Source organism: Triplophysa rosa, linkage group LG9 (assembly GCF_024868665.1).
Source record: "Triplophysa rosa linkage group LG9, Trosa_1v2, whole genome shotgun sequence".
In the NCBI taxonomy this organism is placed as follows: Eukaryota; Metazoa; Chordata; class Actinopteri; order Cypriniformes; family Nemacheilidae; genus Triplophysa; species Triplophysa rosa.
Window position 1 is genome coordinate 5841183 of NC_079898.1, and position 27989 is coordinate 5869171.

The 27989-nt window shown below is 37.1% G+C and overlaps 1 protein-coding gene across 4 annotated transcripts; it reads left to right on the forward strand.

Annotated features, from left to right (window-relative positions):
* The first annotated feature begins 259 nt into the window (after positions 1-259).
* On the forward strand, positions 260-27989 carry LOC130559251 (T-box transcription factor T-like). Of its 4 annotated transcripts, none has more exons than XM_057342210.1 (13): positions 260-413; positions 721-819; positions 4666-4794; positions 7685-7774; positions 7878-8007; positions 9239-9348; positions 14889-14990; positions 16616-16702; positions 17945-18048; positions 19023-19083; positions 19246-19379; positions 19451-19577; positions 22111-22339. In XM_057342210.1, exons 2-13 carry the CDS (start codon positions 730-732, stop codon positions 22225-22227), a joined length of 1281 nt encoding a protein of 426 aa, XP_057198193.1. In that variant the 5' UTR covers positions 260-413; positions 721-729; the 3' UTR covers positions 22228-22339. The 4 variants fall into 4 exon arrangements, with proteins under 4 accessions (XP_057198193.1, XP_057198196.1, XP_057198197.1 ...); XM_057342213.1 differs by lacking the exon at positions 22111-22339 and adding an exon at positions 19651-20055; XM_057342214.1 differs by lacking the exon at positions 721-819.

The window sequence follows — 27989 nt, forward strand, 5'->3', positions numbered from 1 at the left end:
TTGTCTGTGCCTGCCTGTCGCGCGAGGAGATCTTTTGTCATTCTAACGCGAGTCGCTTATGTAAGTTAAGATAAGATAACAACAGCACAACAGAGCTAGAGACAGCGGTGAAATGAATGGGCTGAGTCACATCAAAAGGACTGAAAGCGGTCGGTTTGTGCTATGGTAACAGACCCTTAAACACAGAGGACAGATCTGTGGTGGTAAAGCTCGTTCCCACAGTGCCAGTGCTATTATACGACTGTGTGAACGTGCCTTTAGCGCCACACAAGCGCACATGTCGCGAGAAAATATGTCTGTGGGAATGTCACATTTTTATTGTCTTTAGATTTAAAAAGCGCATTCGAGTTACGCGTAAAAAATTAGAATCTTTTATTTAATGCCTCATAGATCCGACTATTGCTGTATATCTGGTAAGTCTTTTTTACGTTTAATTCTTGCGGGATGAAATGTGGTCAAGTTTGAAGTTTGAAAAAATACGCTTATTCGCGTGTTGTAACCAAAACATGAATTTGGGTAGCTGATAATGATCCAAATTTGTATGATTCAAACTCCAATAAAACAGTTGAGTGAACTGAAATAAGACGATTTAAAACCAATAGGCTACTATTGAAGAATGCCACTAGTAGTTACAGCGCATGAAATGTTGCTACCTTAAAAACATTGCTGTTGAATTAAAGAAATGTTTAAAGTTATAAGTCACACATTCACATCTGATAGCTCACGTGTATGATAATGGCACTGAAGACTGATGCTCATTCGGTCAGCTCATTTCAACCCATCATGGACTGTTACCTGTCAGCACAGTGTCCTGAAAAGGTAGGCTATGTGTGAACCTGTTAAATCATAACCAAACTGCAACCATTATCATGAGTATAATAACAAAAATACACATCGTTGCCACTTTAAACAAGCCTACAAGTTCTAGCCTTACATTTTCTCTTCACTTGTACCATCAGTGAATTTTTTGTCATGTGAAAACACTCAAATAAAACAAAGAGTATATTATGATAGAATTGTTTTCAGACCCATCTGCACACATTTCTGGATTTGTGGATTGATGCCTGGGTTCAGATGGACTCTTTTAATCGTCTTACATCATCTCTGAACCTTATTAAATCCCATTGTTTTGTGTTCTCATCCGCTGTATTGCCGTATTGGTCCCTATGGTTACAACCAGCAACACAGTCCTCTGGTTAAATTTACAAGTCCTTTTCATGAACAAAAAAAGGTTTCGTTCTTTCCACGATTCGTTTGCACTTTCATTAGCACATTTTGTTTGACTCTTTGTGCCCAGACTGCAATGTCCCTGTGTTTTTATTCTGTCAGTCACCGATTGTTGAGGGGGTCTATAAGAAGTTAATGTGGGAACATTTTTGACAGGAGTCTATTTTGACTATACACTCTTAAAAATAAAGGTGCTTAAAAGGTTCTTCACAGCGATGCCAAAGAAGAACCATTATTGGTTCCACAAAGAACCATTCAGTCATAGGTAAAGAACCATCTCTATCTTACTTTTTTATAATCTTGAAGAACTTTTTGTCACCACAAAGAACCTTTTGTGAAACAGAAAGGTTCTTCAGATGTTAAAGGTTCTTTATGGAGCCATTTAGGCAAAAAAGGTACATCTATGGCATCGTGAAGCACTTTTATTTTTAAGAGTGAAGTCTGGTATTAGAGGGCCAGCACAGAGGTGAATATTTTCACTTTAGGACACCTACACTCTTAAGAATAAAGGTGCTAAAAAGTTTCTTCACAGCCATGCCTTAGAACAGTGGTCACCAACCCTGCTCCTGGAGATCGACCGTCCTGAAGATTTCACCTTTAACCCCAATCAAACACACCCGAATTATCTAATCAAGGTGTTCAGGTTTGGTTGATAATTACAGACAGGTGTGCTGAAGCAGGGCTGGAGCTGCAGTCTGCAGGACGGTCGATCTCCAGGAGCAGGGTTGGTGACCACTGCCTTAGAAGAACCATTTTTAGTTCCACGAATGAACCATTCAGTCAAAAGGTGCTTTAAAGAACCATCTCTTTCTCACTTTTTTATAAAGAACAAAAGAAACCTTTTGCGAAACTTGTTATCAGATGTTAATGTTTCTTCCTGAAACCAAAAGGTTCTTCTGTGACATCGAAGAGCCTTTAAGCACATTTTCTTAAGAGAATGCAGTATTGTGCCACTTTACACAGGAAGAATGTCAGAAAGCACAGTTAGCTTCAAATTTCACCTATTTTGCATAATGCCGACAATGGAAAATGACTCATGACGGGCAGTATGTGTAATACCATCTGTTAAACATTATTCCGTATCCACGGGTAACACCGACTGAATATGGTCTGAGACCTTCTAAACTATGCAACCCATTCAATACATGTGAATAGTTTTGCACCTGTCAACTGTTTGAGAGCATTCCTGAGTCAGCGGTGCACGAGAAGAGTTGTGTAAGAATAAGTGCCCGTCATGATAAGAGGCCATTGTCACATAAGTGACAGGAAGGAATTATCTGTTCTGACCAGTCTTGTATTGAGGTGCTGGGGTATAACAGAAGCGGAGCTGAGACTGACATCAAAACAGTTTTATTATTTCTCTTTATACTTTATAATCAACTTTATAGATTGTGTAAGAAAAATAAAATTCCAAGGTGTTTCAGCTGTAAATTCTGATTGTTTGGGCCTTGTTTGAAACTGTTGCAAAATGCCATTAAATGCACACCGCTACACATTTTATATTTATACACCAAGTTGCTAAATTGCATTCAAAGCCATAACAGTTGTGAAGTCAAGTCAACTTTATTTATATAGCGCTTTTTACAATTTTCATTGTTACAAAGCAGCTGTACTTGAAACTAATTGACTATAAGCAAAACATCACAGAATACAGACACGCACACAGGTTCATACACTACCACATGCATAAACACAACTCCACACACACAGAACCCAATACACACATGCACCGACACACGCGCGCACACACACACGCACGCACGCACGCACGCACGCACGCACGCACACACACACACACACACACACGCACACACACACACACACACACACACACGCACACACAGCATGGTTATCTCAGAGAAGCACATATTTAAGATAAAAGAGAGAAACACAGGTCAAATATTATACGGACTATAAATTCCTATATGTAATAATAAATAAATGAAGCAGAATGTTGCATTTTAAAGTTATATTAATAAACACGAAAACTTTAAATTCTAAAGCTGATGTCAGCAAGCCCCCCCCCCCCGGTCAGGCAAACAATGCAACACAGTATGCAAACGGTGGTGAGGAACCCAAAACTCCAATGGAGAAAGAAAAAACCCAGGCCTAACCAGGGGAACAATAGGCAATGCAAAATTATTTATTACAATTACTGTGTTGAAGATGTTTTTGATCAATTTTATCATGGTTCATTAACGACAGAAAATACTTTGTTGCCATGCAAGGCTATAGGTCTGCCACTGTTTCACTCACTCAAGGTGTCCCACAGGGATCTGTTCTCGGTCCATTACTTTTCATATACAGCCCTTAGGTGACATAATTTGTAAATATGGTCTACATTTTCATCTCTATGCTGATGATTTCCAGATTTATTTAACCACTGCCTCTGAAAAAACAATTTTGCCTGCTACACTTACGGCTCGTATCGCGCTGAAATCAAACGCTAAATTTCCTTAAACTAAACAGTAGCAAAACTGAAATAATGCTGACTGGATCTGCTGCATCACATACAAAAGAGGATTTATAGTTTGACATTGATGGCGCTCTTCTTAAACCTTCAACCTCTGTTCGAAATCTAGGTGTCCAGATTGACTTTGGTTAAAAGTTCTTTTTATCATCTGCGCAATATTGCACGTCTTCGCTCTTCTCTTAATCTGGCTGATACAGAAACCCTAGTGCATGCTTTAATTACATCACGGCTAGATTATTGCAATGCTCTGTTTATCGGTCTGCCAGGGAAACGTATTAAAAGGTTGCAGTATGTCCAGAACTCTGCTGCTGGTGTACCTACCTCGACCAGGCGCAGTGCTCACATTACTCCACTTCTACACAGTGTTCACTGGCTACCTGTTTCCTCACGCATTCAGTTTAAGATTCTCCTGCTGACTTTTAAGGCTTTGAACGGTCTTGCACCTGGCTATATCAAAGACCTGATTCAGCCATACCAACTCGGTCTCTTAGATCATCTGATTTGGGGCTTCTTAGCATCCCCAAGTTTAGACTGGATATTGGAAGGTTATTTAGTGTTAATGCCCCCAGATTATGGAATTCTTTACCTATATTGCTCCGTAACTCTTCTTCTCTATCCATCTTCAAAACACAATTGAAAACATACTTGTTTGAAATGTATTATCAATAATCTTGCATCTTGTCCTGTATATTTGTATGTTTGTTTGAAAATGTATTTCGGCTTGAAAGTGCTCATTGTAAAGTGACCTTGAGCTTGTGGAAAGGCGCTATATAAAAATAAACTTCTTCTTCTTCTTTCTTCATGGTTAAGGGAGATTTTAGACATTTTCAGAAGCTGTGTTATTAAGCAGCATCTTGTATACTATCGCTTTCTTTTTGCTCTTTTAGCTATTGCCACTTCAGGAAAATGTGTGCATTGCCTCTCAAGTTGTGTCTTGTCATTCGAGTGTTTTCTCTTTACAAAAGGCATCTGAATCTCACAGGCATAGAGGACATCACAGATCCAACAGAAAGGGACAGATGGTCATGACTCTAGCTGATGCTGTGGATCCTGATCAAGTACTTAAGAGCAAATGGAAAGCTCTTCTAGATCAGGTACTGTCATCATTTAATACTACCAGTAAATACGACTACATGCCTAGCACTACTAATAGAACAGTCCTATTGGGCCTACAAACTTTGTCGATGCTCACTGAAAAATTGCAATAATACCATTCTATTTGTATTATTTTCAATAATTATATCTCTAAACTTTACAATCACTATGTAAAGCTGCTTTGCAACAACGCAAAATTGTGATTAATGAATTTGAATTGAATTAAATCAATTGCATTTTCTAATCCAGCCCTGTTAACATGTTAAGGTCTGCTGAGAAAATCCTTTATGCATTTAGTCATCCAGCAGCTATGTTGTTATTAAAGTAGAATAAAGTTGCAAAATCGTAAAATAATTTTGTAATATTATAAGAACTCCATAAAAACCATTTGTATATCAGCTATAGTGTCTGTATGGTAATAACAATTCAGTGCCATTTAAAATAGTGGCCATTATGCCATTGATATAAAACCAACATGAATTGCTAAATAAACGCTCAGTTGCGGACACTGTCCATAAAAGCCAAGACTTGCAGACACAAAATGCCATACAGACACAAATACATTAGGAGTATGCACCATTTTTGAGGGCAGTTTATTTTCTGCTCTTTATTGGAATTCAGCCTAATAAATAGCATCAGTATATCATTAACAACAATTAAACATTGCAACTCCTAAATATTTGCAAAAAATATTGTGAATTGTGTTTTCTGTATAACCGACAGTTTCATCGTTTTTTTTACCAGTTTGTGATTGCTTCCAGTCGCAAGTGAAACCTTTGTTTCTTCTCCTCCAGCGCCATCTAGAGACTCACAACAGAATGCACAATTTAACAGACAGTCACAGCAGTATGCCACATAATACTGAACGAAAAAGTCTAAAGACAAGAGCTTAAGATGTATAAAACAAGTGTTTCCAGATCTTCACAAGGACGTGCACATGTATACGCCTTTTGAACTCGTTATTACACTCGCTAAACTGAGACAGAAAATAATAAATAGCTGCAATAGCTATATTTTACCAGCAGATGGCAGCCTTAAGATCTGCTATTATGCACCTTTTAACAAGAATCTTTGATTATTATGTTTCACGTCCACAAAAATAGAATACAACATATTTATATATTTGTATAATTTTACAAAAATATACACAGAAATATTATTAATCAAAGTTGTCATGAAAGAGGTAGTTAGAAAAGAGTTAGTCGACGAAAAGCAATCCTTTGCAACACTTTGATGTCTGAGATGTGCCGTGAGACGTCAAAGCGTCAAAGCCAAGCACACCTAACACATGCATACACATAGGCCTCCACCTCCTGTGTCAGTGACAAACACATCATCCTGCAATTAACATTTCAAATAAACTTGACCGTTTCCTTTCTCTCCATCAGAGCATGACAGGAAGTCTCTGTGTTGAAATATTCATGACCGTTTGACCAACTGCGACTGTATGGAGAATTATGCAACACTGATTGTGTGTTTTCTTACCGTGGGTGTCCACATCACATAGCACAGAGAGAGAGAGAGAGAGAGAGAGAGAGAGAGAGAGAGAGAGAGACTTTTTACTTTATCTGTTGAAAGAAAACCACAAATGAGAGTGGGATAGTTGGACCTAAAATGAAAAATTCGTTCATCGTTCCCTCACATTCATGTCAGTTCTAACCTGTATGACTTTCTTGCGCAGAACACAAAAGAAGATATTTTGAAGAATGTCGGTAGGCCCTAACCAAAAAAACATTGGACCCCATTGACTTCTATTGTATGGACACAAAACCACTGAGTAATTTCTCAAAATGTCTTTTTTGTTTTCCGCACATACAAGTTTGAATAAAAGGAGGGTAAATAAATGATGAGAGGATTTTTATTTTTTGGGTGAACTGTCCCCTTATGGGAGCTTCCGAGATTTGTTGACTTTAAACAAGGCATAAAGAAGAACTTTATATGCTATAAAACGCAACATCTGATGAGCATTTCCTCTTAAATGTAAGCTAATATGTGCAAAACAACAAGGAGCGTATTGTAATTGATGTGTGTCTCTCAGTGATACTTTGAAGTGAGGAAGCATCTCATTGTATTATGTGGGAAGCAGTTGGTGTGGACTTGTGATTGACTTTGATTTTGGCCGTCTGGCTTGAGGACAATGAGAGGTAGTGGGGGGGTGGAGGATGTGGGGGTGGGGTCTCTGTTTTATCAATCTCCTCCTGTAAAAGCAAGACTTCTTCGCCGGGCTATAACTGTGAGCTCTAATGACCAGCACTGGAGGGCTGGACAAAGGAAGGCTGTAAAGGACTTTATGGGCCTGTCAGTAGGAAACCTTTGGTACAAATTGCTGAGCAAATGAAACTACGCTGTTGTTTCCTCAGACCAGGCCAAGAAACTTTGTCCAGACTTCATCACGATGAGCTGGGAGCCACGGACACATGCTGTGGCCTAATTGGTCCCCGTTGCGGTTAATGGCTTCCTGTGGTTGTGTGTTTACTTCTCGTTGGTTTTGTGTACCTGTCCCACTGAAAGAGACCATTCCCATAAGATGTGAAATGGGATCTTTATAATATCTTTATGGTTTTCCTAGAAAGCATTGAGATTGAATGGTATTTTCTTGGGAAAAGATCTCACATGTAACTCATATGTTACTGTAGTTGACCATTGCCCTTGAGTGTTATTCTCAAACTCAACTCATCTATCAATTAAACAAAATGACAAGTAGTCATGACCCTGAGAATCTACTGGATAGTAATAATGCAATAGAAAATGTACAGCTCTGTACAAATGACAGAGCAGTGTTCAATGCATGATGCAAATATCATATACAAATATACATAACATTAAATCAGATTATTAGATTTTTTCACATGTTGTATTTTTTCCTCCATGCTGCTCTTTCCATCACAGAAGAAAGGAACTGCTAAAATATTGACCAGATCAACTCTCACACATGATGACACATTCATGAAATCTCTACCTAAAACACGTCACTACCTGGTGAGACCCTGCTTTGTCGCATTAGGACATGTTCTTCATGTGAGAAAACGGATACGAATACACTATTACTTTGTGGCTCATCTCATGTTTTGGTCTTCGTGAGGTTGTTGCACTGCAGAGACAGCTGACCCGACTGGGGTTTCTCCAGAGTCACCGCGAGCAGGAGGTGTTCAGGGTCTGGCTGGAGCAGCACAGGAGCATATGTCACCTAGAGGAACAACTACAGGCCATGAGTGAGAGCACTATAGAAACATACCAAAAACAGCATTTGACCCTGGACAACAAAACCGGTCTTAAGTTGCACAGGAAGATTTTTAGTAATCACCAAAAATACATGGTATGTGTAAAAATGACAGATTTTTCTTTTATGCAAAAAATCATTAGGATATTAAGTAAAGATCATGTTCCATGAAGATATATTATAAATGTCCTACTGTAAATGCATAAAAACTTTATTTGTGAGTGGATGGCCTGCTACAGTGCATCTGATTAATAACTTCATAGGCGATTTTCTCAATATTTTGCTTTTTTTGCACCCTCAGATTCCAGCTTTGTAAACAGTTGTTGTTCTGCCAGATAGTGTCCTATCCTAACAAACCACATATCAATAGTATCATATATCACATATGATAAACATGTCTGGTTAAATTAATATAGCTCAAAGAACATACAATACATTCACTTGCCAACTGATCTCTTGGGAATTTGTTACTTTATTTTATGAGGTCACTAATTCATGTGGAAAAACCTGTGTGGTTTTTACAATGAAGCAATAATGAAAGCTCACCCCTAAACCTAATGTCACCGGGTGAAAGCAGATTGTACTAAAACATAACTAGAGAGGCTTTTTAACCCTCATATTCTGTTCAATTATAACATTCTTTATGGACCGGGTCAAATCGACCCTTATTGGATTCAATGCAATTTCCTAAAAATCACAAAGAATCAGGTTCACACAATACATTTTTGATAGCAACACTTGACAAACGTTACTAAAAAAAGTATATTTGATTAATGAAAATGTTGTTAACCACTTTTTAAAAAAGTTTTGTTTTGACCAAATTTGGAAAGAAACAGCATTCTGACTTTTTCGTATATACATTTTTTGTTGTTGTTTTTGTTGTTATGTTCAAAACATCATAACAGAACGATTTAAAGGCAGGGTAGCCAATGTTTTAAGAAAATTGACCCGCAACAAGGGTTAAATCAACATTGTGATTTTAGGTTATAATGTATTTACATATACTGTTAATAAAGAAATGTGTACTTTTACTACTATTGGTGATGCACAGAATTTGGCCAATAGATACATATTTTTGCGAAATATTGGTTAATCATAACAGTGTTATCACTGTTTCGTGCCATGAGTCAGTTCCATCCTAAAAATATAGTCCATGAATGATGAATCTGTAGTATATTAGGATTTTCCGTTTTTTCATCTTTTTCATCTTTTTATGCTGGCAGAGCTCAGCGGCACTTATGTGACTCTTGAAGATTTACTGAAACACAACGGCAGAAGAACTTTACCTAAACTTCACATCTCACCTGAAGAAACCACATCACAACAGGATCATGTAAGTTTCTTAATTTATCAACTCAACTTCAGATGAATTTTGGATAAAACTTGTGTGAAAAAAACAAGAATAAGCATTGACTCTTTTAACTTCATACATCATTTAGCTACTTTTACAAAAATGGTTTCATTCAGTTTACATCAAGCCTGTGAAATGCTAAAATGTAAGGATTGGTATGATGGCTTATAATGCCATTGGGGTTGAAGAGGCCTCGTTTCAACTCTTTTCCCTCCCCGTGCGATTTGCCCTGCTGGCCTTACACAAACACACCTTCTGCTGGAAGCCAGTTAAACCACAAGTCTATGGGAAAAGAGAATTGATTGTTCACATAGCCGTGAGATGACCAAACAGGACCCCTCCCCCCTCTCCCCTCCGCTAAATGCAGTGGAGGAGGCTGTCATTCGGTTAGCACATTATGGACAAACATCACCCAGGAGAGAATGTCTAATTCATTTCACACACAAAAGACACTCACCAATTTGGCCTGGGATGTCACATCATGCTGGAGCTCAGGGATGACTTGAGTTGTTTGGATAAGAGCTTTCTCTAAACAACAAAGGTTTCAGCAATGTCGTCTTCACCTCTGTGACTTCTCTTCCTCCAAAGAATCCCCTTGATATTTAATATAATTGTCTCAAATTGAGACTTTGCTGATATTTCCCTTAAGAAAAGACCAGTAATCTCTCTTAAATAAAGTCATCTGAAGTTTCAAAAGAAAACTCAACAATGTCTCCAATTGTACTCAGACGAATTGTGTCAAGATGCCAAAGTCTCTGTGTCATTTCAATCTGAAAGTCAATAAGAACTTGAACATTTCTCATCTGAGATCCACCTTACTATCCACATGAATGTTACAGCTCTATACATTTCTATTTTTCTTTCTACAATATTTAAACTTAGAAAGAATGAGAACTCCCCCTTAATAAAAATAAACAGGAGTATAATGGAAAATATAATGCAATATGTTACATAATACATATCTGTATATTGGACCCAAGTGGCTATATTTTTCAGTATATGAAAAGCAGCAATGATGTATTATTCAATATACTGTAATATTGTACCTGTTATATTGAAAATGTATCATTCTCATTCTCATATCATTCAAACAGTGGCAGAGCTAGAGTTTTATAAATGGGGTGGCCAGGGGGTGGCCAAGGCTACTTCAGGGGGTCCACAGACCATGACAGAAAGTTTGAGTGTAACCCTGACCTGGCATCGAATTATAAATAAATAAATAAATAATAGGATTGCAGATTAGAGGTACAAGTGATAATTTACTTCCCAGAGTTTGTCACAAATGTGACAAATGTACAGTATATGAAACAATTGCACAATGCAATGAGATTAATGTCATTCTAAATGTATGTAGATGAAATACATTATAAAATATAAAGGATGAAAATATTGAAAACAGTTGAATCCTACACAGAAACAAAGCAGCACCAGAGGTGTCTTTAAACTGATGTGGATAGAGCAGCATATAAAACATATACTCATTCCATAGGATTGCAAGATTAAAACAAAATCATTGATGCTGATTATTGCCCTTGATGTTGTCATCTTGATTATTACTTTCAGATATTAGAACAGATGAAAACATTTTACACGTTACAAAACAAGCTGAGAAGCGTTTCTGAATGAATTTATTGCTGTTTTGATTCTCTAAGGAACACAAAAATCAGCTATTCAAACGGAAAATATATAGAAAACAAACACAACATTCAATCACTAAAACACTCAATGGCTTCAGGTTATACAGTAAAGAGTCTGACTACTCTAATGAATCTCTTTCTTACATCGGATCTGTACGCGGTTGTTAAAGTCCCAGTGAAATTGAAAATTACAATGCCTATTTTTCCATGAAATATTAGAGCGTTTATAGTAAATAGTTTATCAATGTGGGTCATTCTCTTTTAAAAATTTGTGTGCCCTCATAATCTTTAGTTAAAATCTGAAAATGCACTTCCGTCCTGTAATGACTATCCATCTTAAATGACGTTTGTTAGACGGCTTGGGCGGAGCATCCGTAAACTCATCCCCTTCAACTGTCAGTCTACTGCCAGTTCCATTTCAAAATGCAACGGCTGTTTTTATACATCCAATCAAATCGCAGAGAAAGACGAAAGCCACGCCCACTATTTGTCTCATTAGAAATTCCATTTAACTTGGAAATGTGTCAAAATACGGAAGAAAAAACGATCGCAAGTGCGTGGAGCACTTCAGCACAGCTCTTCTTCACCAGTGAATAATTCAGTGTAAATGCCCTCTGATTGGCCAGTATATTCATACCATGAACTTGATTGGCTGTAATGCTCAAAGCTGTAGCAGAGCAAAAACGCTGTCATCGACAATCATTAATTTTCACCTAATCTTATTTAGATTGCGACTGTCGTAGTTAGTTTTTTATAATGCAAGGACCGTTTGTCCCCTTTTATCTTGAATTTGGAGGGCAGTTTTGCTCACCTTGTTGTCATTTTTTTCCAAAAACTGTATGTTGGGAACCGATACTATCTATTAACAGAGCCTACAATGAAAATGTTTAGGAATCCTAAACCCAAGGCTAGAGTGAAACTTATTTAAAATGCGATGCTTCCTTCATGTGTATTTCTAAAGTTTGTATGAAGTACACCTGCTTAGAATGACAAAAGAAATAGGGGATCTCTCTTGCGATCCATTTGCTTCTTTTCTATCTTTCGTCAGTCTTTAAAAAGACTCTACAATCCATCCAACAACTTTTTTCCCGTTCTAAACGGAGTAAAGATGGCGGTAAAGGATGCTGTTACAGAACGACTTGCTTGACTTTCGTGTGCGGTGACGTCACGTGCACTGCCCGCCGAACGTCAAAATATAAGCTTTGTTCAACAATGTCAGGACTCTGTCCTTCCTGTTTTCGAGTTCTTTAACTCTATGGACAGGGTCGTGAAAGAACCATGTCCTGCGGGTGTTTTGTGTGGAGACGCGTGGCTTTTGTTTACTTTTTGCCACGTGTCCTCCGGTCTTGTCTCATAGCCCCGCTCTCTTGTTTCCCCGAATCTTTCCTTGATTGTTTTATCCTCGTCACCTGTCCCTCGTCTCTGTAATTATCCTCTGTGAGTTTTTCCCTATTTAATGTTCCCCTCAGTCTCTAGTTTTGGTCGGTTCATTGTTCTATGTTTCCTGCACGATGGTCGTTTGTGAAGTTCTCGTTCTTTCTGCTTTGTCTTGCCCGTTTTGTGAGTTTGGTTTTGTGTATAATTTATAGTTCTCGTTTTTGCCCCGTTGTGGGAAGTTTTGTTTATCTTTTGAAAAGTCTCTTGTTTATGTTTTTGTTACCCCCACCGTGGGTTGTTTGTTTTGTTTTTGTTTAAATAAATCATTTTTTAAGTTAACCCCTTCATCGCCTGCCTGCATTTGGGTTCTGCCTGACCACACCTGTAACAAACAAGAGGTGAAATCAGATGTCAATCAACATAAGTAGCGAATTAAATTTTGGGGTGGCACCCAGGGTGGCCAGTTGGATGTCCACCTTGGAGCCCCCTCTGGCTCCGCCACTGTTTTCAAATGTATTAAATGATTTAATATATTGATAAATAATATATAGGAAAATATGTTTTCATTGTGTAAGGCCCAGTAAATCTCCTGAGCTATAAAAGAGCAAACGTTAAGAGATGAAGAAACATGGCTGACTAGTCTTAACTACATGCTGAGAATAAAGCTTGTCTCTAATATTCATTAAAACAGAGACCAGAAACAGATATATTTGAGTGCTATAAATTATACATTTGAGTCTGTTTCTCTTTATATTTACCCCAGTTTGTTTGGTTTCTATGAGAGATGCTGAGTCACAATATCTATCTTCCGTGTTGAATTTCACACCTATTTATTTTCAGAATGGAGTCAAATATGTCTGAGCAACATTGCTCAGAGTTGCGCCGAGTTGAAAGTAAAAATACCCAGAACAAATTGTTCTAATCATCTTTTTCCAGTTACACACCCAAGTGTGTTTTTTCCAGAATCAAATCTAATGTTTGTTCGGCGTGTAAATCCGCAGCTATGACCGACACGATCTTCATTTCCTGCACCAGTGGATTGTTTCTGAGCTCGAATCTCGTTCTCGCTGTCGGTGTGCCGCGTGAAGGCTTGTTACGGTCCTGTTAGCTGCTACACAGTGATGTGAGTAAATGCTGTCCTGCAGGACACTTTGGAGGGCCAGTTTGCACCCAGCAGACAAAGTGTGTCCTCACCCGGGTGTGCAGTGTTATCGGGTGTGAGCTGGGCTGTCTCGAAAGCTCCTCTTGAGAAGTAGCACATCATTAGGAATATATTAACAACACGATGCTCGCTCCTCGGGTCGCTCGCACGTATCGCCCAGGCCTGGTGAACATCAGGGTTGGAGAACAAAGTCACAATGACTGGAGATTGTGTTCAGTGTCTTTATCATTATTAACATTAATATGATCATTTATTGAAAGCACAATAACATACAAATTTAACCAACATTTCCCTACAGAATTTCAAGTAAACACAGACCCTGCATTCAGATTGCCCGCTGAAATGATCAGCATGAATCTCAATGTTGATCCAGGCTGGTTTTGGGGGTTTGGTCTTGCAAGTGGACCGGGATAGCATTGCAAAACAATGCTGGTGAAGCTGCCCATATTAAAGGGATAGTTCACCCCAAAATAAAAACACCATTCAGAGATATAACAGAGCTCAGAAGAGACAGAATGAAGAGTTCATTTGCAAAAACAGAGAACTCCATTTTTAAATGAATTAAAAGAACATGTTTTTTTACCACGCATTCCAATTAATATTAATCAAACTGCAGTTGGGTTGTTTTGATTAAATATTAATAACTCAAAAAATACAGATAAGTAACAAGTTGTGGCAGTCGTGGCTTAATGGTTAGAGAGTTGGATTCATGACCAGAAGGTTGCCAGTTTGATACTCAGGGCCGGCATGTAAGGACTGAGGTGCCCTTGAGCAAGGCTTACTCCCCAGCCGATGCAGTGATAGCTGCCGACTGCTCCGGGTGTACGTGTGTTCACTACTCTCTGGATGGGTTACTTGCAGAGGTCACATTTCGGGTATGGGTCACCATATCTGACGAACAGGTCACTTTTTTCACTTTCCATAAAACATAATACAAACCATGATTTTTGAAAATCAGTTTTTGCAAATAAACTCTTTGAATATTATTGAATTCTGTTCATACACATGAGGTTGAGTATATAATGAGATTTATATATTTTTATTCTGGGGCGAAACCTGGTGGCGAGACCAGAATGTATGGTCTCAGAATGGTCTCATTTTTTAGCATGGTGTTTTAAAAAAGCAACGCGGAAAAACACTAAACTACCAAAACAGCTAAATAAAATAGAATTAGATAAGACATTAGATAACCCAGTCAGTTCAAATAGTTGTGATCTGTCCCTGGTGTAAATGCAACTTTTTGTTTCCTCTGCATGGGTCTCATGGGGTGAAAAACAACCTTGAGTTAGAGGTGATGTACTGAGATATGAGTTATAACTTGTTTTTTGCATCTCTTGTCCACACAGATGCCAGCGTCACTGAAAGGGAGGGGAGGGGGTGCCAATGCTTGCCAGCTGCATGGCAAACAGACCCGGGGACAGGACGATACTGAGCTCATGTTTCCAGAAGTAAGTGTCAAACCACAGTGTCTCTGATTTTTTTTATATAGATAATTTTCAATTTACACCCCACGCATTTTACTTTTACACCGTGTCTACACCAGACGCGGCGTGACACGAGACGATAAAAGACTATAGGACGCATTAGAACCTATTATAATTGAAAATTTCGTCCACACTGTCGTCGTGTTGCGCCGTTCGCGTCCGGTGTAGACATGGTGTTATAGTTTCACAATAAAGCATTAGCAGATTTAAAGTATTTGTCTTGCTAATAAAGGATACTTTAGATCAGTGTAATCTTGAACCACCAGTACATAGGTTTGTGCTCTGAAAGCCCCATTTTATTTTTGAAGAGTGTCGGGGAGAACTAAAGAGAGCATTCACGAGTTAACGTTGTTGGCTGTTAGTCAGAGTTCAGGCAGCATGAAGGTGAGAGAGCGGGATGAAAAAGAGAAGCAGAGCAGGTGAGATGAGAGAGGAACCTGTTGATCCAGCTCACACCTCCATGTCATAGTGGACGTGTGCAAACAGAGCTGAGGTCTGAAGGACGGGGGGTGGCAGACAGTTGCTGAGGGGTATTACTCAGCCCTGCGGCCCACTGACAGACACAGTCAGATGCACCTGACAGAAGAGACCCACACCATCAGCTCATACACAGACAGCGTGTTCATGCGTGGGAGAATAAAGGTCGTGTGTTTGAAGATGTCCAAATATCTCTCACTCACGTGAGAAAATGTGTCCGTTTTACTCATATCAGCTTTTGAGCTCAATACTTCATTTATTGTACCGTACAAGCAGTAATATTTGACTTTATTTACATTATTTCTATATTGTAAATACCGGGTTATTCCAGTGGACCTTGCTGAATGTAAGTGTAAACGTTAATACTCCTTTGTATGAGCAACCATCTATCAAACAACAACTTATCATAGCACATAGAAACATGTAGCAACCCCCACAACGCCCAGCATCATGATGGAGGTGACTTTCACACCACCCAGTTTCTTCAGGCTATGTAAAAGTCTATCCTATTGGAGAGGTAGAGAGTTAGCAAGGTTAGTTTTTACAATGCTACCTCTGTTTCTCATTCATATTACAATGTGTTTGCATGCAGGTTTTTTTTATTACAGCTGTTGATGTTGTCAGCTCCACATCAGCGGTAAGGTAAGGTGTTTGAGAGAGCACCTATATCAAGAGTTCAGCAGTCTCGCTCATCTCCTGTCACCTCAGGCTGTGAGCCTTCACACGCTGTGTGTCCTGAATGATGCACCGAGTGACACCACAGCTGTGAGAGTCCACACTTCTGACGTTTCCTCCAACCGATACAGACCGGGACAAAGAAACCCCAATGGACCGCAAATGGAGTTGGCAACCTGTTACTTCCGCAATCGAATGTTCCTATAAACGACATATGATAAAATATTGAAACTCTTTTACTCCCCAAAGACATCAGCATACCTGAATGCTTAAAATGATTGACAGGCAGATCTTGCATCCTGTCCATCAGATGAATTTTCATGTATATCAATGATATTATGTTAGGTGTAAGAAATCAGAAATAAATGGTCCAGACTTATAATAGACTCCAGAAATAATATAGAACCAAACAAATCTCATATATATTGTATCTACAGGTCTTTCTCCGGGAGTTCAAAGTGCCTAAATTTTCAGCTCTGCAGTCGACCTCACTGGAAGTGTTAAGCACCAGCATGCCTCTTCTGGTACCATTTCATCATCTCATATTTACATGAATTCATTAATTTAGCAGAACAGAATCAGCAATTAATTATATATAGGCCTAAACACAGCCGTGGAAAACATTTGGAGACCATTTCAAAATGATTTTCATTTTTTTTAATTGACTATTTATAGATATTACATTTCAAATAAAAATGTTGTTTAAAATATACAAATATAGTCGGTTTCATCTTAACAACATAAATGCGTATGCGCACTTTTGTGACCCCCCAACTGAACTTCCGGTACTCATTCACAAACAATAGAGTGCCTGTAGATTATTTCTGATGACAATCAAAAGAAACCGAGAAGAACCGTTACTTGGCTAAACTTGTCTCTCCAATATGTTGAATTTAGACTGCGATACCAAACTCAACCACTAGATGTCAATGTACCATACGGTTTCTTTAAATGCGACCAAACTGCGGGACCCATTCAACAAATTGTTTATTTAATAAAATGAACATACAACATAATTCAACAAATCGTTTATTTAATACAATTATTATACGGTAAAATAAGAATGCAAATTAATATGAAATTAAATTAAATTAAATATAAATAGTTCACTAATACAAATTTCCGGAAGTTAACTGGGGGTCAGACTCGCGCGCGTCCGAGGAAACGGTCTATTGTTTCTATTTACATTTATATGCAGAATATGAAAACGGGAGAAACAGGTGAAAATAACAGAAAAGATGCTCTGTATTTTTCAGACCTCAAATACTGCAAAAAAACAAGTTCAGGTTTACTTTTAAGCGATACAACCGTCATATTTGTACATGTATTTAGGAAAAGTTCTAAAATAACTTGGATTTTTATCATTGTTTTTATGTGTCTTGTCATGCTGTCAGTCTTTCACATTGCTGTTGGATGACTATATGTCACTCCTGAGGTTTGATTTTGTTGTGCAATTCAACAGACACTGGACTGGAATGGCCACAATACATCTGGAAATGCTGATTAAATCAAAACTTGGAATGGTCTCTTAATTTTTTGCAGCTGTATATATATGTAACCGGTCCCACTTGCACCGCTCTGCGCGGGCCTCGAACCGGCGACGGTTCGGATGGGAGACGGGCGCTCTAACGAGGAGGCTAAAGACCGCAGTCTCTAGCTAGAGCGTCTCTGTTGGCCAGGGAGTGAGATTTTACACACTGCACAGCTCTTCACTAGCTGGCCTCCGTTACATATACTTCTCTGTTCTTATCCTATTTTTATAACAGAGAAGCGATGAGCCAACGATAAAGCCAAGAAACATTGAAATTACCCGACACAAACTGAGACTAATGCACAACCTGTCACTCTCTCACATGGCTGAAACACAAAGGTGAGAGCCTTGACTTCTATTCATATACATCCAACATAATCTCATATGTGCAGGGGCGTGTTTATCATTTTGGGGGCCCTAAGCAAAGTCAAGGCCTGATGCCCCCCCACATACATACTACATTTTTTCTTTGAATTGCACAACAGTAATATTGAGTAGACCTATATGGAATTATATTATATATATTTATATATAACCTGGATTTATTTGACTTTGAACTGCATAACAGCACACAAATTGTTTACAGTTTGGTATAAAAATAAACCACCTTTGTTATGGAATCAAATATATGATTTGTGCGCTTCATGGTTGTGTTTATTGTGCCAGGGGTGGCACCACTTTGCCAAAAAAAGTGGGGCAAATTTTGATACTTTAAAATGTTATAAAATTTAAGATTTAAGTAATTATTGAAACTAAATGGCATGAACACAAATCAAGTAGTTCCTGTAAATGAACTGTCTGAGCGTCAAAGTGCGGGTAACCCACCTCCTAGCTGAATTAGAAGTTTTGATTGGTTTTTCAACCGAGTCAGACCTGTCTGTTATTTGGTGCGTCAAAAGCATAAAATGATTTAACCGCTTGTGGCCACTAGGGGGCCCCCCAAGCTGGCGGGGCCCTATGCATTTGCGTGTTGGTTAACACAGTGCATATAAACTTCATGAAATTCTCCGACATTCTTGTTTCTGACATTCTGGATGGCTCACTTAATTGTCTTGAAAATCTAGTCAATCCAAAAAAAATCTTAATGGTCCTAAGAAAAATAGATTTTACGTTATACTTCATTTACTTTTCCTTTATTACAAATGTTGTGGTTGTTTTTTCTTTTTCTTTCTTTTTCTTTTTTTAAATGTGATTTATTATGTTCTTGAAATTTCCCAGATTCATATTTATTATTTTTATGTTTATTATTATTTATCAATTTATTGATCTTTATAACTTAAATTATTGATGGTTTATTAATTTGTTTTTTTCAGAATAATGGCCAAGAATGGCTTCAGTCTGCAGGGCATAGATGGATTCATCCTCAATGAATTGGTTAGTGACACACAACTCAAACTTTTCTTTATGAATAAACTTAGCAAACTACCTTAAGAATGGGGTTCAAGCAGCTTTATGAGTCAACAACATTACGTAACAATAAGTCATATGCATCTATAATATTTGGTCTTACCTTCAACACTCATTTGTTTCGAGCAGATGGAGTATGAATGTCCTCACTTCGTCCAAATTCATAAGTCCAAATGTCCTGCAGAGTCAGACCTCACACGTCGGTCTCTAGCCACGACTGAGAGACCAGAATCCCATACTGAGAATCCCAATATACAGATAAGGTCAGGAATGACTGTGAATATACAGTTTTCATGATTATGTGCTTCATTGTATATGCAAATGGTATTAATAGTATTTGTAGTCTGCCGTTTGCTGAGAAAGGGGCAGAAGACTTATCCTCCAGTTCTGAAGCTGCTCATTCATCAGATACAGACGTCCCGCTGTGCATACAGGAACTCTGTTCTAGTCTTGCTACGGAGGTATGTGTTTTCATACATTCCATACAACAAATAAATTAATAAATTATACTTTAGAATTGAACTTTGATTTCAGGTGCATATCTCTGAAGAGAAGATGTGGACAAATTATGCAGAACTCTGATGTCCTGTATAATGCACTTCAGTTTGACATATTAATTTTACCCCTATAAGGAGACATACAATAGACATTAGAACAATCCACAGCATGTATTCATTTTAGTTCATTTTAATTTCAGCATTTACTAATACATTAGTTTATGCACCACGAATTTACACGAATCATTGTATTAGCACTAACTAACATTAAGAAAAATTAATAAATGCTGAAAACTATTGTTCATTGTTAGTTCTTATTAGTTAATGTATTTTTTATGTTAATGCAAACAGCCTACAACATTATTGTAAAGTTTTGTCTTGTTTATTTCATTTAGTTGCAAGTATGTGCTTAAAGTAGCCTTTTATTTGTCAAATAATTTGTGTAGTCAGAAATACAGTAATGTATGTATGTAAACATACTTTTCAAGTTTTGAAACACTCTTTATTCATATTTTTCCACATTTTAGAATGATAGTAAACTGATCTAAACTGCAAAATAACACAATTGTAATTATGGGAATTATGTTTTGACTAAAAGCATTCAAAATATTTAAACTATATTTGATCATCTTCAGTGTGGTCATCCTTAGCCAAGAATTTAATAAAATGTTCTCTTGGTATTTTATCAGGCATGTTTCTAGAGCTTTTACCCTGAGATGATTTTTAAAGGATATTATTTTGAGCCATCTGTTATAGGCCATTTTAAATAAATGTATTTAAGAAATTTTTGTTTAGTTTTTATGAAAATTTAAAGAAATTAGCCCTTGTTGACACAATTCAAAATTTTTCCTACAAAAGTACTTATTCAGATCAAAAGAGTTTTTAAGATCATGAGAAACATTTCAGTTTAAGGTTTCAAAACTTTTGCAAGGTACATTGGATATGTTATTTTATTTACGTACTTTTCCGACACACTTTTACCATACATTCAGGAAGTCTTATTGTTCATATTAAATCACGAAGTGTTCCTGTAGCGGAAGTTTTGTCGCCAGGATGACGTTTATTTCACGCTATGTCATGAATACTTCTATTGTGCTGAACGCGTCGCGTCTGATGGCGTTTGTCACCTCTGCAGAAAGACTCCCACGGGTTTAAAACTCATAAACATCTTCTGTAACATGCAACACCTTAGACATGCTTTTTACATTAGCACTTCATGAGTTTAAATTTCCTCTTGTAAGAAAGAAAAAAATGTTCCAACAAGTTCCTGAATCGATCTTTAATGTGAGCTACCTAATGAAAAAGTGTAATAAATATGATGTTTCACATTTTTAAATTGTACAATTTAGCTATACAGATTTAGCATGCATCTTAAAACATCTGTATTACTATTTTTAATATTATTATTAAGTGCGCTTTAAATTTAAGTTTGAAATACGTTTTAATTAAACAGAAAATATTTTTAGAATGGGATAAATCATATATTTTCAAACATAGCCTACTTTGCAAACTCATGTGGTCTATATTGTTTTATTATTTCATCTTTAAGAATTATGTTTTTTTATTTTATTATATGTGTAAATATTTATGATGCGTCCTGTCTCGTGTGAGGCGTCCAGAGCTTTCGACCAATGACTGTGCAGACGGCGCATATCAAAGCGCAGATCAGCCAATTGGACGTTTCTTGGGAAAGTATAGGTAGAGGTTGTAAGTGGGGGGTATTTAACTGGACAGATGTGAACACATGCAGTGCTTCAACCTCCGTTGAGTTCATCCACACAATATTACAGGAGCGCACACAGTTTGGATACAATAAAGAGCACTTTTCAGCTGGAGTCACCTGTATAATCGTAATGGCTTCTGGTGAATGCTCAGAGAAAAACATGCAGTACCGTGTGGATCATTTATTGAGTGCCGTGGAAAATGAGCTTCAGGCTGGCAGTGAGAAGGGAGATCCGACAGAAAGAGAACTTAAAGTCAGTTTGGATGAAAATGAACTTTGGCAGAATTTTAAAGAATTGACGAATGAAATGATAGTGACCAAGAATGGCAGGTAGTTTTTCAGTTTATTTCTGGTCAGAAAAAAGTTGATTTGTAACATGCTTATTTATATCAAACTACACTGTAAGCGGTGAAAATGCGCAGTTTATATTTCCATCTGATAGCCTATACGCTTTGTGTTACATATCCTAATCAGAAAACATTTTTTATTTATCATCACATGAATTACATTTAGGTTTTCTCCCCCCCCCAAAAAAACATTTTTTACAGCGTACAGGCTCATTTAGTAAATGTAATCTTAAGATTTATATGCTGAAGTTTTGTGAAAGCGAAAAGTTTTGTGGGGAAAAAGTGTCAAGAATGTTTCATTAGATGATACCTCTTCTCATTCATCATTTACAAATAAATAAGCAAAATATTTGTTTTTCATTCATTTAAAGGACGCATGGAATTTGTTTATGCTCTAAATTTCGCTCTTTGTTTTGCTGTGATCCAGGCGCATGTTTCCAGTACTGAAGGTGAACGTGTCAGGTCTGGATCCAAACGCAATGTACTCATTCCTGCTAGATTTTGTGGCAGCAGACAATCACAGGTGGAAGTACGTGAATGGTGAATGGGTTCCGGGTGGCAAACCCGAGCCACAAGCACCGAGCTGCGTCTACATCCATCCAGACTCGCCAAACTTCGGTGCGCATTGGATGAAAGCTTCAGTCTCGTTTAGCAAAGTGAAACTCACCAATAAACTGAACGGAGGGGGTCAAGTGAGTGCACATCAATGTATATGTCTGTTTAAAGGATAATACTGGCTTCTTATTTGTCATTTTGTGAGTGCGTAAGTGCTTTAACAATTTAGAAAAGACCTTTTAAATTTTGCGAATACTTTCCAAAAATAGCTAATCTAAATATTATAAAAGTTTTATAAATGTGTATATTTTCCATAGATTATGCTGAATTCACTACACAAGTATGAGCCGCGTATCCATATAGTGCGCGTCGGTGGGCCGCAGAGAATGATCACCACACACTCATTCCCTGAGACGCAGTTCATAGCAGTTACTGCCTATCAGAATGAAGAGGTAACGAGCTTTTCTTTTTTACATTTGAAAAAACGAATATAATATTCCTCTGCATGATATCACTGCTTTATTGATGACTCCTTTATTTTTCTTCTTTAGGTTACTGCACTTAAAATTAAATATAATCCATTTGCCAAGGCTTTCCTGGATACCAAAGAAAGGTATGGTCACACTTATAAGAATTATCAGAAATGAAAGTCTTTGTAATAAACCGGCGTTGTGGATAAACAAACTAGGGCTGGGTCAAATATTTGAGTTTTGAATCACAAAATGCAATGTAAAAGAAGTGTAGGCCCAGTTTCACAGACAAGGCTTAAGTAAGACTATGCCTCAGTCAAATTAGGATATTTAATATTTCAAAAAGAAACTGGCTTAGAAAAAAACATTACTGGTGTGCATCTTGAGACAAAGCAATTACACTGACATATTTTAAGTTAAGACAGCTCAAACATTCATTTTAGTCTGTGACAAGCCTTAAGCCTTGTCTGTGAAATCGGGCACATGTCTTTCAGCTAAACACAAGCTAAATCAGCTACATTTAAACGAATTAAATGACATGAAAACAGTTATGAAACACAAAAACATACAGCATTACCACAAACAAAACTACTGTTAACAAATACAACTTTTCATTTTGAATTTAATGTTTTCAAATATAACGTTTTTGTGAAATGTTACCAAATCTTGCCAAACACTTTTACCAAAAATGGGACTTCATTATACAGTTGAATTTTTCTGGCAGTCTAATTTTATTCACTTGTTAACAGCGAACACAAAATATGTTTTATTTAAAAACAATGAACGTTTGTTTTGAAGAACATCATTTATATGACAATTTTGCATAATTGTATCTTTCCTTTTGTTTTTCAGAAGTGATCATAAGGACATAATAGAAGATATCAGTGAAAGTCAACAGTCTGGATACTCTCAATGTAAGTGCAAAATTTACCCAATAATTGAACTCATCAATAATCAATGTTGTACATTAGTTTTTAGTTTTTTTTAATAAATATGGTGATTTACTTCACAGTTTGCTAGTTTGTATTGTGCATAAACTTGTATTTATCAATCAGGTCTTACAGTTATGTGCTGTAGGAGTTTTTTATTGACTCCCCTTTTTCTTGCTTGTCTAGTAAGTAGCTGGTTTTTGCCAACAACAGGGTCTCTGTGCCCTTCTGCAAACCCTCACACACAGTTTGGCAATCCTTTGTCTCTATCCTCATCACATGGCTGTGAACGTTACTCTGCTCTGAGAAGCCATCGGTCCACCCCGTACCCCAGCCCGTATGCCCACCGGACAGCTTCTCCGAGTAAGACACCTCTTACCTGTTTCAAACACTGCTTGGATCCACGATTCTATGTATTCATTTAAATAGCAAATTGACACAAAAATGAAAAGGATCTTCCTTACCATCACACAGTAGCCCTCAAATCTCATGTGTGTTGCAGCCTTATTATAATTTACTGGATCATGAGTTGGTCACAAAGAAAACCTACTGGCAACATTGATTCCAAACAATGATGTTTTCAGTTTAAAATTTGCATTTTTTTGTCTGGTCATAACACAAAAGTTATGACTTTAGAACACTCAAATTGTCAATAATTGCATCATTTGATAACAAATATATTTTCTTTTCCATAAATTAAGTCTTATGTTCTTGAATTTTGGGGTAAACCATCCATTTAATGAGCAGCCCAAACAAGTACTGCCGACTGTAACGTGTCAGACATTCCAGCAGCTTTTGTGTTTGCGCTCAGGCTCATAAATAATGGTGCTTTAGTGGAGGAATGTTCACCTAGCCTACATCTTCAGATTTAGAAAACACAAATATTAAGGTTGTAGATCGATCAAGCCTAAACATGTGATTAAATTCTCATCTATGCTCTGTGGTTTTCTTACAGCAGGTTACTCAGATAACTCCAGCTGTTTGTCCATGTTACCATCTCATGATAACTGGTCCAGTCTGCAGATGTCTTCTCACTCCAGTGTGCTTCCGATGGGCCACAGCTCTCCACCAAACTCAAACTCCAGGTCAGTTTCTTTGTCCACAGCATAGCTCAATGAATTGTACCACACACACACACATACACACACACACACACACACACACACACACATGTCTGGTTTATTATCCCCGTGGGGACAGTCCATAGGCGTAATGTTTTTTATACTGTACAAACTGTATATTTTATCCCCTACCCCTAACCCTACCCCTAAACCTACCCCTAAACCTAAAGATCACAGAAAACTTTTTGCATTTTTAGATTTTTTAAAAATATTGTTCTGTACAATTTATAAGCTTTTTTGCCCATGGGTATGGAAGCCCAATCCTGCTAAAATTAAAAATAAATAAATACAAATATAAATCCTTGAAGAAATGTAAAAAAGCGAAAATGAATAAATAAATACAAATAAAATGAATGAAAAAATTGATATTTAAACATATATTATTTATTTGTTTGTACATTTTTGTATTTCTTTTATGTGTTTATGTTAATATATATGTATTTCCATATTTTTTAAATTTCACATTTATTTATTTTCACATTTATTTATTTCTACATTTATTTATTTCTACATTTCTGTGTCCATATGGTAATGAGGGGGCGTGTCTTGCTTTAGACATGGCAGTCGAGCACAGTGTGCTGCTGTAGGCCACAGACAAACTTTAAGGCCATAGTAACATCTTGTGCTTTGACAAAATGACATGCAAGAGATGAGTGTGACCACATTAAACAATAATATTGTATATTACAGCATTTACTATAGTAAACTGCAGCATACTTTATTATAGCAATATATACTGTAGTGCACTATAGTACTATAGTAGGATTTAAAAGCCCTTAAGGAAATCAACCATGATTTTACTATGGATGCCCATAGTTTTTGGCCATTTTATTTGTTTTAATTGAAAGTTTAATTTCACACTGTAGTATCTGGGAATTTTACTTTACTTTAGTAAATACTATGGTATATAAGCTATAGCAGGGCTAGTCAACCACCTGTTCATCATTTTAAATGAATCCTGAATGATTTTGGCCAGGTGTGTTTGGTTAGGGTTGGAAATAAACTCTGCAGGATGCTGGCCTATCCAGGAACAGTTGACAGAGAGACGGGAAATTACGTGATGAGAGAAAGGGGAAAAGAGAGAGGGCCCAAAGTGCTTCTGAACAATGTGTTGGCAAACAGTTCACTGGACTACCAGCACCACCAACAACATCATGCTTTAAGTGATTTAATATAATGTCTGAGACACGCCTCATTACCATATGGACACAGAAATGTAGAAATAAATCAATGTGAAAATAAATCAATGTGAAAATGTAAAAATGTGGAAATACATATATATTAGCATAAATGCATAAAAGAAATTCCACAATGTACAAAAAATAAATGTTTAAATAAATAAATAATAAACGTTTAAATATCTTTTTTTTCATTCATTTTTGTTATTTTTAGAAAATTAATTTCTGTATTTATTTATTTATAATCGCTATTTCACATTTCTTCATGGATTTATTTTTGTATTTATTTATTTTTCATTTTGGCAGGATTGGGCTTCCATAATGGGGACCTCAATTTTGGTCCCCATGGTGACACGAGTCCCCATGTGTTGGTGTGCATTCAGGTTTAGGTCCCCACCGGGATATAAAAACATGTCCCCCCTCACACACACACACTAATATTAAAACTCCATTGTAACATTGTGATTTTATTAATTGTATTTATATTTAGTCATTAATACATGGTATATGACTTTAATAAACAGTTGTGTCGATATTAATTATTAATTAGAATTAATTAAATCAATAAAAAACAAATGCATACAGATTGTTTTTATAAAAAAATTGTATTGCTCATTGTCAATTCATGTTAGCTAAACAAAGCCTTATTTTTAAGTATTAAAGTCCCTGTGAACCTTGCAGTACTTTTTACTTCCGTATTCTGATGCATTTCTAAGTGAAACCGAATTTCGAATGAGAAAAATAGCGGGCGTGGCTTGTTTTTCACTGCGAATTGATTGGATGTATAAAAACAGACGTTGCATTTTGAAATGGAATTGGCAGCAGACTGACACCTGAAGGGGAGGAGTTAATGGATGCTCCGCCCAAGCCGTCTAATTTACGTCATTTGAGATGGATGTCACTACAGGGCGAAAGTGCATTTTCAGATTTTAACTGCAGATTATGAGGGCACATGAATTTTAAAAAGAAAATGACCCACATTGGTAAGTTATTGAAAATAAACACTGTAGCCTAATATTTCATGAAAAAATAGGAATTGTATTTTTTTATTTCACTGGGACTTTAACGTTTCTTCTTTGGCAGTAATTAGATTAAATAGAGATCCGAAGAAATCTCAACACTGCCTCAAACTGTGTTCACACATAGCATTCTCAGATTTGATACCAAAGCCTGTAATAAAAAGTAATTTAATTTGAACCATTTCTCAATAAATACGAAATAGACTAAACGATTATAAAATATAGCACTTGATAAACCCTCAAGATATCTCTGATCAATACAGTTTTTAAATAGTAAAACACTGAAAGCTTATTGTTGTTCTGTGTTCTTTTCACAGTCAGTACATCAGCCTGTGGTCTGTGGGAAACTCACCGTTGACTCCGGTGTCTCAGGCCGGAGGTATGACGAGCAGTCTGGGCTCTCAGTTCCTCCGCGGCTCTGCCAGTCATTACGGCAGTCTGACTCACCCGGTCACAGCGCCCTCTTCTGGATCTCCTCTGTATGACTCCACTGCTGTGCCTGACGTGCATGAGACCTCTCCGTACGACACTTCTGCCCATGTGCGCATTCCTACAGCCTGGACCCCAGTCACGCCACCCTCCTTATAGAGATCTGACCCTGTGGACTAAATGAAAACTTTATAGATCCTAATATATAACAAAAGCAGGAATCTGTTTTCCAGTGCCAAGTTGATCAAGCTCATATGCATTGCACACAAAATAACTTATTTAGACCTTGACGTGAAACTATGCAATTGTAAAGTGATGGTATTGGATTTTGTGATTGTTCCAAATGTATTTATGAGTAATTCAGACAAAAGTAGGTACAAGACATTTTGGGTTTTCACATATGTAAGTCATTGTTTGTTTGAGTGAATGATGTTATTGTACATAATTGTTATTTATAGCTTGTTTTTATAAGAGTGGTGCATAAGTACAATTGTAGACAATCTTTTGTAAAAAGTTTAAATTCTTTTGTACCCGAGGATTGCATCACATAAAACAATTTTCCTCCTCTGGAACACATAATACTTCACTTGCAGCAATTAAAAAAA